Below are 13,781 nucleotides of genomic sequence, written 5' to 3'. Positions count from 1 at the left end.
TGTGGCTGAGTGCAAGGATTGGTTGGAAAGGCTGACTTTCATACGGCTCGAAACATGTTTGATAAGGTTTAGGTCGGCGTCTTTTGGGCACCGTGCGAGGCACATAACACCTGGCTTCTCCAAAAGGCTTGACACAAATTTTGGCTGTGTGCACAGGGTATAGATCCTGTTGGAACAGGTAATTGCCATCCGGGTGAGGTCCATTCAGTGCATAAGGAATCATCTGTTGGTCTAATATTGCAGTGAGTGGCCCTGGTGAATTTTCCGACAATCCTCACCAAGGGCCCAAGGCAATAGTGTGAAAGCGGACCCCACACGTTCACTGTTGCGCGTACGCATGATGCAATGTCCTTGATGTTTTGCGAGCTAAAACGTGTGCACTCTGTGTGCCATCTTCTCTGTTGCTGATTGCCGTGGCTTGAAGATGTTGATTCATCAGAAAACAGCACCTTCTTCCACTCGTTCACCGTCAGCCACGGTGGTCCATGGCAAACTTGAGCCGAGCTGTTTTGTTAGCTGTCGTGTACAGTGGTTCCTGGGTGGCAATACGACTTCGCAGTCTGGATTCTCTAAGTCTTCGTCGCACTGTGGTGCCACTCACATGGCCAAGGTCAAGAGCACTGCGGATGTCCTTCACAGTCTGAAATTGATTGTTGCTAACAGCGCCAATTACGCTAAGATCCTCGGCTTGGGTGGTGCAATGTGGTCGGCTGTCGCGCGGTGCATCTTCCAGCTGTTCTTCGGTTCGACATGCTTGGACAATCCTGTTTACTGTGCACAACGGCCGTCCTGTCACAGAAGAAATACATAAATCGCTGAGGGTGGCCTTTCAGAGACATTTCCACAATGGTCTTCCGCTTGCTGATGGGCACCCCAGCCATCGTTGGCCTTGGAATGGAAAAAGGAGCTTTCTGTCTGTCGCTGGAGCAAAATGGCAGCTGGTCTTCGCCCAGAATAGCAAAAAAATTGTCGTCTGAAAAAAGGGATGGTCACAAGTATCCCAATCAGTCACTGCAAGCAAAAGCAAAAATGATGATGTAAAAAAGCACCTTCCTTTATAAATGCATGAGGCACATTGCCAAACCCTACGATGATTAAGCGTTATCACGTTCAGGTGCCGACGCAATGTTCCACGTTTGCAGAAAGATGCTTGCGGCAGGGGGTGCAGGCAGAATGGCCAACGGGTGAACCCTCTCCACTTGGTTGGTGAAATCGGCTGCCGTGTGGCACCACAGGGAGGGTTTGAGGCCATTTACTACGCGCTCCCGCATTCTTGCTCATATTGCTCTTGATAGTACCAGCCATGCATCCTAGCAAACCAAAAACCTCTCAGAGACGTCCAGCTATAGACGTCTCTGAGAGGTTTCTGGTTTGCTGGGTGGTGCCTGTTCTCTTCGACTGTTTTTTTTCGACTCGCATGTCGAAGAGCACTGCCTCATTTACCATGGCCATGACTGGTGACACAATAAATACTCACACTAGCATTCATTTTGCAGTCTTCTGACACCAGGCCCCTCTCGGAGGACTTGATCCTCGGCACTTGGCCAGATAGTTCAAAAACTTTACAGGCAACGGGAGCGCACTCACGCTTTTCAAGCGATACGGGCGTTTGTAATGTTGGCAAGTGTGCCTTGTCTTTTTCCATCTGCCTCCTCCCATCGTCATCATCATCATCCCCCATCGTGACCCTCTCTTTTTTCCCCTTCCCCAGTGCGGAGTAGGAGGCCAGATATTCATTCTTCAGGCCGACCTCTCTGCCTTTCCCGTCAATAAACCCTCTCTCTTTTTCATTCGAGTCTGAGCCGATGGTTTTTACAAGCACGCCAGATTTAAAACTCCACCACCTCCACCAGTATTATTGCTGGGCCATCTTTCAGTGTGGCGCTGGCGTGACACGTAGCTGATGCCTCTGATGTAGCAGATCACTTCACGGCTGTTTTTGAGCAAAAGAAACTCCTCTTGGCAGCGGACAGTTAGGAGAAATTTAAGCTGCAGCGAGAGTGCAGCGTGGACAAAACGAGTGCTTTTTTGGAGCAGACGAGACAGAGCACCTGGAAAGTGTTCCTGCAACGGAAGCATTTTCAGGAGCATAAAGAAGCCATAATTAATAGGCCATAATAACTTTGAGCAGGGTCCGAGGACAGCACACTGTGAGATGAGGAAAGTAGGTGGGGAAACACCCAGTGATGGACATTCACACGATCTCATGATCGGTATTCACTTGACCCAATAGACACACAGTTGCTGCTTTAGGTCTATGACCTTTTTTTGTTGATGTGCATTTGAAGGGATCTTGTTTGTTTGTTTGTTACCTTTACCTTGCCAATATTTCATGGTTGGCTTGCGACGGAGGCCAACTTACACTCTTGTACATATGGTTGCTTTGTGAGTGCTGATGCCCTGCTTCCCCCCAGCATAGGCACAACAGAAGAGGCTTTTGCATCTTGTGAAAGCTCTGTTTTCATTTAAAAGTAGCTTATTTTCACTGAAATGTGGTCAACGCGGACCGGCTCGTCTTCAGTGTTGCTTCAACAGTGCTGTGCAGTGCAGTGCCCTCTGATTGTGTGCTTCTCCTTCCCACAGCCACCGGCCAGCGTATGGCAACTGCCTGGGTGCCTTTGCAGCCACTTTCCCCGTCGCATTCCTGGAGCCTGCGCACAACAAGCACAACCCATACTGCATCCACGGCAAGGCCCAGGAGCACTCGCTCGAAGCCCAGGGTGCGTGGCCAGCACTCCCTTGCACTGTGCTAGCAGGGATTTCTGGTGTGGTTTTTATTGCGAAAGCAATACTAGTTGCACTTTCAGCCGGTCGCGTAGCGAGACCGGTAGCTACCAAATTAGCATATTGGATTGGATTGCATTGGATTGGATTGGAATGGATTGTATAACCGATGCATCACTACAAGTCTAACCACAAGCACCACCACCATCTACACTACCAGCTGACCCTCGGCGTAGCTATGGATATTGCTTTCGCAATTACCGGGCTTAACCAAGCTAAGCCACCGCCATTTTTTCATGTTCACTATCACTCACCTGCCTTGGTGGCTTCTCTGCAGAGCCCAGGTGTGAAGGGGTAGACATTGACATACAGCAGAGTATGTGGACAGTGCAAAAAATAATGGCTGATGGTTTAGCAAAAAAAAAAAACAAAAAACGTGGATGCCTCAAAGTGTACCTGAGGGGTGTCCACTGACCCAGTTATGCCCCTTTCCTTTTCTCAAAAGCCAACAAGTCTTGCCTGATTTTGAGAAAAGGGAAGGCTCATAGCTACCTCAGTTTGTGTGTAGGTGGACACAGTGTGATTGGGGTGTCCCCTGCTGTCATTCTTTGTTGGTTTCTGTGTTTCTGCTGGGCATCCCACATGCTGCTGTTCTCTGATTACTTGTTGGTGGTGTTAGTTTCACTTGACCAGGCTTCACACATGCACAGAAAGCTGAGAAGTCCAGCTAGAAGTGCTTTCGCAATAAAAATATTTAAAAATTGATGGCCAGTTTAGCATGGTTAGGCCAAGTGTGAATTAGGTGTACTCGTGCTTTGATTTTTATTTCAGTTCGAGGCTCTGTTTAAGAGTGCAGTGTGATAACATTGTGTCCTGGATCCATTTAGCACAGATGGAAGATGATGGAAGAGATGGAGGACGGGATACTGGAAGTTAGGCATGCGGGTTGTTCACCTGCGGGAATGACAGAGTTTTCTAATGCCAGCAAAGCTGATCTGTTTGCACTGCCACGGGGTGGAAGCCCACTCGCCTAGCGTGTTTTGCATAGTAAGTAGGCCATAGAGCCTGCTGGCAGGATGCTTTCAGACAATGGCAAAATTTGAGATGGGGGGTTTTAGGGCTAGTGCACTAAAATGGTATCACTTATGCATCCATTTTATTTATACAAGTACCTGCAGCGCCCAGGGGCATTACAGCAGGGGGGACAATAACAGTAAACATATACCTAAAACGAGCATGTCACCAATATTGAAAATAAACAATAAGGCATATTTGTCTAAAATAAAAAGAACACATCACTGAAATGTCAGTCCGAGAAAACAAGTTTTGAAAGGGTGGAAAGCCTCTACGACAGATTGGCCGCCAGGAAAGACTGAAATTGTTTATCCGTTTTACATTGTTCTATGCTCTTGGGAAGCCTATTCCAATGTGAAGAAGTATGAGGAAAAAAAGAATTACGAAACACATCAGTTCGACATCGCGGTACAAGAACTTTCAAGTTATGATCGCGGCGTTCAGAAATGAAATGTGGAGGTAGAATGTACAAGCTCTTGTTTATTCCTGTGAGATCAGAGTATATTTGGATTTCGCTTTCAGTCATACAGGACCCTGCAGTGGGCATAGTCAGGCTGATGATGATGCTTTTTCGAAATTTGTGTGACTGTATCCAGTTATGCATAAAACATGTCATAATGAACTTCTTTAGCTTGGTAGATGAGTAGAACAAATTCTATAATTATGGCGGCTCTGGCACGTTCGTTGCATAGCGAACAAAAATTTCATGGGCCAAGTTTGATGAATTTTAAGAAACAAAAAACTAAACTTTATGAACAGACAAAAGCGACAAGGCACAGGCTCATAGTTTCACTTCAAAATATTTCACATACGTATTCTTGTTATACAGTATCCTAATTTATTCTTGACCAAAGTTGGCCACAACAGCAGGGCATGTAAGTATGCCATTCTACATCTTTGTGATCAAAAATTTTCTCTACTTGAGGAAAAACTTTTTGCCCAAAGCCAATTGCAGATGCCTAATTCATTTTTTTTTCTTACTTGATTCTTACTTGATCAACACCACAAAAAAATGAATTAATTAAAAAAAATCCCCTGTGCTCCTTGGTTTCTGTGGCTGTTGGCTTCTCTCATATTTATAACGAGCCCCTCATTCCCCTTCCCTTCTTTGCTTAATTGCTTAGCGAGGGCCTCGGTTCTGGCAGCCTTGACGCCATAGGAAGCATAAGAGGGTTCTCACACAGCTTCCACCCTCGCCGTTAGATGGCGTTCCACGTCACACCAGCGGTAACTCAGGACGTTCCACGTCCGCCGCTTACGAACGTGGGTGGCGCTGATGAACACTCTCAAGGTTAGGTTATTTGTAAACATAAATACCCCCGAAAGCAGAAGGTTTGACAGCCGTCGCCGTAGCTCAGAGGTAGAGCACCGGACGCGTAATTCGGAGGTCGTGGGTTCGGATCCCACCGGCGGCAGGTGGTTGTTTTTCTTCTGCATTTCTAATCAATTAGCTTCAAGCGACAACATATTCCGTAATATTCTTACTTGATCAACACCACAAAAAAATGAATGAATTAAAAAAAAATCCCCTGTGCTCCTTGGTTTCTGTGGCTGTTGGCTTCTCTCATATTTATAACGAGCCCCTCATTCCCCTTCCCTTCTTTGCTTAATTGCTTAGCGAGGGCCTCGGTTCTGGCAGCCTTGACGCCATAGGAAGCATAAGAGGGTTCTTACACAGCTTCCACCCTCGCCGTTAGATGGCGTTCCACGTCACACCAGCGGTAACTCAGGACGTTCCACGTCCGCCGCTTACGAACGTGGGTGGCGCTGATGAACACTCTCAAGGTTAGGTTATTTGTAAACATAAATACCCCCGAAAGCAGAAGGTTTGACAGCCGTCGCCGTAGCTCAGAGGTAGAGCACCGGACGCGTAATTCGGAGGTCGTGGGTTCGGATCCCACCGGCGGCAGGTGGTTGTTTTTCTTCTGCATTTCTAATCAATTAGCTTCAAGCGACAACATATTCCGTAATATTCTTACTTGATCAACACCACACAAAAATGAATTAATTAAAAAAAATCCCCTGTGCTCCTTGGTTTCTGTGGCTGTTGGCTTCTCTCATATTTATAACGAGCCCCTCATTCCCCTTCCCTTCTTTGCTTAATTGCTTAGCGAGGGCCTCGGTTCTGGCAGCCTTGACGCCATAGGAAGCATAAGAGGGTTCTCACACAGCTTCCACCCTCGCCGTTAGATGGCGTTCCACGTCACACCAGCGGTAACTCAGGACGTTCCACGTCCGCCGCTTACGAACGTGGGTGGCGCTGATGAACACTCTCAAGGTTAGGTTATTTGTAAACATAAATACCCCCGAAAGCAGAAGGTTTGACAGCCGTCGCCGTAGCTCAGAGGTAGAGCACTGGACGCGTAATTCGGAGGTCGTGGGTTCGGATCCCACCGGCGGCAGGTGGTTGTTTTTCTTCTGCATTTCTAATCAATTAGCTTCCAGCGACAACATATTCCGTAATATTCTTACTTGATCAACACCACAGAAAAATTAATTAATTAAAAAAAATCCCCTGTGCTCCTTGGTTTCTGTGGCTGTTGGCTTCTCTCATATTTATAACGAGCCCCTCATTCCCCTTCCCTTCTTTGCTTAATTGCTTAGCGAGGGCCTCGGTTCTGGCAGCCTTGACGCCATAGGAAGCATAAGAGGGTTCTCACACAGCTTCCACCCTCGCCGTTAGATGGCGTTCCACGTCACACCAGCGGTAACTCAGGACGTTCCACGTCCGCCGCTTACGAACGTGGGTGGCGCTGATGAACACTCTCAAGGTTAGGTTATTTGTAAACATAAATACCCCCGAAAGCAGAAGGTTTGACAGCCGTCACCGTAGCTCAGAGGTAGAGCACTGGACGCGTAATTCGGAGGTTGTGGGTTCGGATCCCACCGGCGGCAGGTGGTTGTTTTTCTTCTGCATTTCTAATCAATTAGCTTCAAGCGACAACATATTCCGTAATATTCTTACTTGATCAACACCACAAAAAAATGAATTAATTAAAAAAAAATCCCCTGTGCTCCTTGGTTTCTGTGGCTGTTGGCTTCTCTCATATTTATAACGAGCCCCTCATTCCCCTTCCCTTCTTTGCTTAATTGCTTAGCGAGGGCCTCGGTTCTGGCAGCCTTGACGCCATAGGAAGCATAAGAGGGTTCTCACACTGCTTCCACCCTCGCCGTTAGATGGCGTTCCACGTCACACCAGCGGTAACTCAGGATGTTCCTCGTCCGCCGCTTACGAACGTGGGTGGCGCTGATGAACACTCTCAAGGTTAGGTTATTTGTAAACATAAATACCCCCGAAAGCAGAAGGTTTGACAGCCGTCGCCGTAGCTCAGAGGTAGAGCACCGGACGCGTAATTCGGAGGTCGTGGGTTCGGATCCCACCGGCGGCAGGTGGTTGTTTTTCTTCTGCATTTCTAATCAATTAGCTTCAAGCGACAACATATTTCGTAATATTGTTAATAGTTTTTTGGCACTTATGTGCGCATCTGCTAAGTTATCTCACTTGTTGATTGCTGCAGCTGTGATGGCCACGCTGGAGTCGAGCATGCCGACGCTGGACGATCTCATGGGGCAGGTGGAGAAGTTTGTGATTGGCAGCGGAAAATACACGGAGCAGCCCTTCATCATCGACGTCATGATCCCCATGTTGTGCAGGTAACATATCCATTGGTGTGTGTGCTGGCACAAGCTTGTTCACTTCATTTTTTTTTACTGCAGTCAAGGGCACATTTGCCAGTTCTGCAGTATTGTCAGTGTTAGCGTAACACAAAAGAATAGTGCAAGGAGGAGAGATAATCACCGTTTATGTATCCACGAGAAAAGTATACAACAGCTGTATTTCACCGGTACTCACCTATGGGGCAGAAACGTGGAGGCTAACAAAGAGGGTTCAGCTTAAGTTAAGGACAATGCAGCGAGCTATGGAAAGGAAAATGATAGGTGTAACGTTAAGAGATCGGAAGAGGGCGGAGTGGGTGAGGGAACAAACGCGGGTGAACCATGTCCAGAGAATATGTTCCGATGCCTCCCGTGTCTTATGTTATCTCCGACATAACCTCAAGCCAGCATCTCCCGAAGTAAAAAAAACCTGCTTACCTAACATTTGTTCGTCCCAAACTTGAATTTGCATCATCCATCTGGCATCCCTCTCAAGCCTACCTTGCCGGCGAACATGAGGCCATCCAAAACCACGCGACCCGTTTTATCGCTTCTGAATACACAAAAGAAATTAGCATCATTGCACTCAAACGTTCTAACTCCCTCCCCACACTTGAATCACACTGCATCATCTCACGCCTTTGCCTACTGCACAGTTTTTTCTACCATTCGACATCAAAACACCCCCTGCTGAAACCACCGATCCGAACTTCCAGTCACCTCAGCCACAGCCACCCCATAGCCAGCATTAAGAACCGTATTTTAGCAATGAGCAGTTCTTCTTTTCCTGATGAAATAACGCATCGAAATGCCCTGCATAACGACATAGTTCATGTAACAATCGCAAATCGTTTTGTGCGAAACTCACCAGCCATTTTGAGAACATGTGAACGTTTGGTTGGCCTGCACTTTTTTTCTGTATTTTTCCTGTATTTTTTTGCTTGCCTTATTTATCCTCTATGGGGCAGAAACGTGGAGGCTAACAAAGAGGGTTCAGCTTAAGTTAAGGACAACGCAGCGAGCTATGGAAAGGAAAATGATAGGTGTAACGTTAAGAGATCAGAAGCGAGTGGAGTGGGTGAGGGAACAAACACGGGTTATTGACATCCCAGTCAAATCAAGAGGAAGAAGTGGGCTTGGGCAGGGCATGTAATGTGAAGGCAAGACAACCGCTCGGAGCGGATTCCAAGAGAAAGCAAATGTAGCAGGGGACGGCAGAAAGTTAGGTGGGCGGATGAGATTAAGAAGTTTGCGGGGATACGGGGGCCGCAACTGACAAAGGACAGGGTTAGTTGGAGAGACATTGGAGAGGCGTTTGCCCTGCAGTGGGTGTAGTCAGGCTGATGATGATGATGATTTATCCACGGCGCCCTCTATGTGCAGAGATGCAGACTAGTGTTGGTGCTGTTTGCAGCACCGCAAACTGCTGCCACAGAATGTCCCATTTCTTAGGTGCGGCAGCAATGAATAGTTTTGCTTTTGCTTTGCATCTCTGCAGTCGAGCGGTTAGTTCAGTGGGCCTGTTATAATGTTCAGTAAACTGGATGTGTGATTACCTTAGCCTCCAAGTTAGTATTGGAAAAACGCAAAATTTCCCAGGGTTCTTTATTTGCTCATTTTTTTTCTTAGGTCATTCTAGGTGGGAAAATATGTTTTTGATTTGGTTCCTGGTCGTTATTATCGTAAAAAAAATTGTGCTCCCACACGTGTTGCACTGTGTTGCACTGGCTATCGTACGCTTGCGCCCTTTCTGCTTCTTAAGGCGATGTATCATTTCCAAAAATACAGCTGCAAGTCTGCGCTCGTGTGTGTGTACGTGTTCCTCCCTCCGTGTTGTGCCATTCTGCGCAAAGTTTTCTTGAATATGTGGCAAAAGAACAGAACAGAAGTCATATTACGATGATGACTGTTATCAAAGAACAATAACTTTTAGCACTTTAAATCAACGCAAGAAACAGAATAAGAAGCACAAAATTTTAGCTGTTTCTTGGTCTTCAAAAAAGAGATGCTCATTTTGACAAAAGGAAAGGTGCACAACTGGCTCAGTGGACACTCCAGTCCTTGCTTTCATGTAGGTGGCGTTGGTGTCCTCCTGAAAAACTCCTGAAAAAACCTGCTCAATATTTGGTGCTTAGCAATGCAATGCTACACCGCCAGCAATTTTTTTTTTTTTCCTCTGTCTGTATGGGCACATGCAGGGGCTTATTGTTTTTCAATCTTTATAGGTTGCCCCAACCTAATATATGTATGGGCACATGAAAATGAGGAAAACAGTTTACATAACATGAGCCCTGGAATGGAAAGGCCAGTAAACAAATACCACCACACTCAGGGCTTTGGAAGACTACATGCAGTGGTTTCATGTTGAAAAAAACAGCGCGAAAAACAGGGACCAATAGACTAGAGGACAAACACAGTGCTGTTTGCCCTCTAGTCTTTTGGTTCCTGTTTTTTTTGTGGTGGTTTTTTCAACGTGAATCTATTCCAACTAGCCCAGTTTTCCGTCCTAATATATATAGTGGACTTGTGTTCATCACCAAAGCAGTGTTGAGTTTGTTGAAAAGTTGTTATTGTATTCAAATTTGAATTTCATTACTTGCGCACCTTTATGTGACTTGTGCACAGGATGTGACTTGCCTTTGAAGGAATATAATAACACTCTGCTTTTCAGGCGTACTTTAATTGCGGTGCTGGAATGGAAAGTGGTATTCATTTCCTTTGAAGGAGTATAACAGCATCTTTACAGAACAGCATGGCAAATGACATGGAAAAAGACTACTCAACAGTTTATTGGAAAGCGTGCCAGGTATATGTAAGTGCAGCCTAAAAACACAAACAAAAATGGCCATTGTCATAGTTATGATGCGTTTAAAATCACGAGCTCTTCCTTGTTAAGAGCAACTGAAGGTCTACTAACACAGTGATTTTAATTTTTTGTGATTTGAACAGCTTCAATACCGTATTTTCCGGTGTACAAGACGCACCCTTGTATAAGACGCACCTGCCATATATGCAGGCTGTCATTGAAAAAATTGGTATATAAGACGCACCCCAATTTACCTAGTTAGGCTAGTGAGGCTTAATTAAACATGCTTATGCGACCATCGCAAAATGCACCGTACGTGTGAGAAGTTCTTAAGCAACGCTAAGTGATCGAAAAAGGCAACACTCACGCCATACCAGCCCACGTTTTAGCACAAAAGAAAAAAAAGCGAAAGAACTCTCTTTATGTCCATAACAATTTATTTTTACATAAAACCTTCAGTCTTCATCTTCGGATGCGCTATCGAAAAAGCAACACGTCTGAAGCATTCTCTTCGCACTACGTACTTGCAAAGGGTGACTAAAAAAAACATCGGCTTCTCTTGGCTTGTCTTGACAATGGCAAGAAGTGCTACTGTCGCCATCTTTTAGCATTTCACATTACCTTTGCTTGGGGCCTCCGAAACAGCTGCGTGTTTAAGATCCCGGAAGTGGTCAACCCCGCCGTTTCATGATAAAGTTCACCTAAAAAAGTTGCGCACGGCGGTCTCCGTATTGAAGTATTAACCATGTTACAACCGCTTTATTGGTAGCAATATTTTTTCGGTGAAAAAAGCTTGAACATGAACCTGAGTAACTTCTGAACTCGCAAAAAAAAAAAAACGGAAAATTCGCATCTAAGATGCACCCTTGTATAAGACGCACCAGCAAGATTTTTTTAAAAAAAAAAACCGCGTCTTATACACCGGAAAATACGGCAATCTCGCGTTCGTGGTTTTAAACCTATGACAATGGTTGTTTTCGTTTGTGTTGTTAGGCTGCACTCATATGTTCCTGATGCGCTTTCCATAAACTGTTGGAAGTTGGCACTTGTGTCGTCGTACTCCTTCTTTGTCTGCGTTTGTTGCCATGCTGTTCTGTAAAGATGTGTTACCAACAGGGCCGCTCTTCAGCCCTCACAAATATATTTACAAACTGCTTTGCAAGCGTACTTTAACTTTGGTGCAGAAATGGGAAGTGGTATTCGTTTCTGCTAGTGACATTCAGATTTGACCCACTAAAGGAGTGAAAAATTGATATCAGCAAGGAGCACACAGGTTAGCTGGTGGTATTGCTGTAATTCCTTGTGTGTTTTCTATTTTTCCCAGTTATCTTCCCTTCTGGTGGAGCCAAGGACCGGACAACGTGAACCCCACATCAGGGTAAGTAAATGCAAGATATGAATGGGGAAGGATACAGTCAAACCCGAATATAACGAACTCAAATAGAGTGAATTATGCTTTATATTCAACACTCAGAAGTTCTAGCATTACGCGTGTAAAATGTATTTTTTATAACGAACTACATGTTGGGTATATCGAAAAATCTTTCCAGTCTACATCAAAAATCACCTCTCTTTCTATGGGAGCCCAAAAATGGACGTTCGGGAAGATGTGTGAAGGCTTTTGGAGGGGGGGAGACAACTGCCCCCCCCCCCCCCCCCCCCCCCCCCCCTTAGGACTGCCACTGCCTGGTATCCACCGGAGCCTTCAAATGGATACAAGCCACGGCCCAGCCTAGTGCTTGGCTTTCGTGAGTGCACAGCTGGGAAAAGTAGCATGTGCATTCAAATCCTTCCTCTGTGAGGAACCCTCGTGCAAGCCTTGTGCCTCATGGATGTTTCATTCACTGTCTGCCTCTCAAGATATCTTATTCAGCTGCCGGTTGGGCAGGACAGGCAGAGAAACTCGTGAAAAAAAAAAGTTTGAACTATTGTACGGGCGTTTGGCTTGTAGTGCGGAAGTGAGCTGCAGAAATTCACATTCCGCGCAGCTGTTTTAAGAATGCTGCAAGCTCTTCCACACGTCCAGAGCATGTTGGCCGCAGCCCACAGGATTAAAACATGTGAAGCTTGTGCCCACAGCCTACCACAATCAACCAGACCCGGGTAAACACGGGCGCAAAGGGACATTAGCAGGCAGCGTTTGTGGCGGCAGTGGCAGTTAAGTGAACTGAAAGACAACTAGCTCCTCATGAACAGGTCACCCTCTATTGTGTGGTACAAGCTGTCTGGTATGCAGACCCTAGTGGTCAGCATGTGTGTGCAACTAGGAGCTGCTGTGCATGGTGTTCATACGTTATACACACTTCACAACTTCACCAGCGCTGCAACGAGGGACAAAGACAGAGAAGGAAGGACAGGGACAAGCGCTACTAACAACTGAAAGTTTATTTGAAAAAACACAGGTTATATACTCACAACTGACAACCCGAAGCATCTGCGCTTCCCGCAAAAAAGCACGCAAAAGAAAGTTATGAATCTAGATACGAAATTTCAATTTCAGATTAAGTTTAGACATCAAGATCAGCTGACTAGGGAGTTGTGTGAAGCCTATCACATTCACAAGAACAGCGACATGTGCGTTAGCGCACCATCTGTAAACTTACATGAGCGTGAAATTTCGTATCTAGATTTGTAACTTTCTTTTGCGTGCTTTTTGCAGGAAGCTCAGGCGCTTTGGGTTGTCAGCTGTGTGCATATAATCTGTGTTTTTTCAAATAAACTTTCAGTTGTTAGTAGCGCTTGTCCCTGTCCTTCCTTCTCTGTCTTTGTTACTCGTCGCAGCGCTGGTGAAGTTGTGAAGATGTATCAACTAGCTCAGATCACGGTTTTGCTCATATGTTGTAGTACCACACTCCCCTTTAGCACGTACATTGAAAGAGTGTTCAGTGCAACTGCTCATCTCTTCATGAGGAAACGTAGTAAAGTTAGCGACAGCAACTGCAAAAAACAGCCTCCTGTTGAAAGTTAAGAATGTGTAACAAAATATTAAGCAATTAAGCCGTAGTAGTTCATTGTAGTTTGAGTAAATTTCTGTTATGGCAATAAAAGTGGGAAGGCAGGTACCACAATATCAATGGATTGTTTTTCTGCAGTTGTTTAGTTACTTTTCTGGGTCTGTAGTTGACCACAGTAGTAGTTACATTTCAGATAGAGTAGTTGTAATTGTAATCATTCATCATCAGCAAAAACACGTGGTTGACAAACTGTGTCCCCATGTCATCCATGCTCTTGTCGCCAACATTTAGCATTGTTTGCCTCGAACTGTGTTCGCTGTATCACGGCGTAACCTAACAATTTTGTGATAATCAACAGTGCCAGCGAATCATGAATATGAACATGCTGAACACTGACCCTGAAGATCGGGTGTTTTTAACCCAGGTGAAAAAAGAAGTAAATTCTCAAAGACAAAAGCGGGGGTAGGGTACATTACGGGAGTAAATATTGTGTATAAAATTTTCTGGCATCACAAATATTGCTGCAGTATTATAGGTCTCACTGGTGTCCAGAAATGTTAAATACA

At 45.5% G+C, this 13,781-nt stretch overlaps 1 protein-coding gene across 5 annotated transcripts in view; it reads left to right on the top strand.

Moving 5' to 3' along the window:
- LOC149326691 (ryanodine receptor-like) overlaps nt 1–13,781 on the top strand; it is a 539,764-nt gene that overhangs the window by 358,365 nt on the left and 167,618 nt on the right. For all 5 annotated transcript variants that reach the window (XM_089562900.1, XM_089562898.1, XM_089562899.1 and 2 more), the window contains exons 76-78: nt 2,584–2,720; nt 7,317–7,452; nt 11,586–11,639. In XM_089562900.1, coding sequence (XP_089419026.1) covers nt 2,584–2,720; nt 7,317–7,452; nt 11,586–11,639 — 327 coding nt within the window. The remainder of the gene's footprint in view (nt 1–2,583; nt 2,721–7,316; nt 7,453–11,585; nt 11,640–13,781) is intronic.

This window comes from Amblyomma mixtum, chromosome 10 (genome assembly GCF_055824585.1).
Source record: "Amblyomma mixtum isolate Tamu chromosome 10, ASM5582458v1, whole genome shotgun sequence".
In the NCBI taxonomy this organism is placed as follows: Eukaryota; Metazoa; Arthropoda; class Arachnida; order Ixodida; family Ixodidae; genus Amblyomma; species Amblyomma mixtum.
Note: the sequence above shows the minus strand (reverse complement) of the source record. Positions and strands in the feature narration are given on the sequence as shown.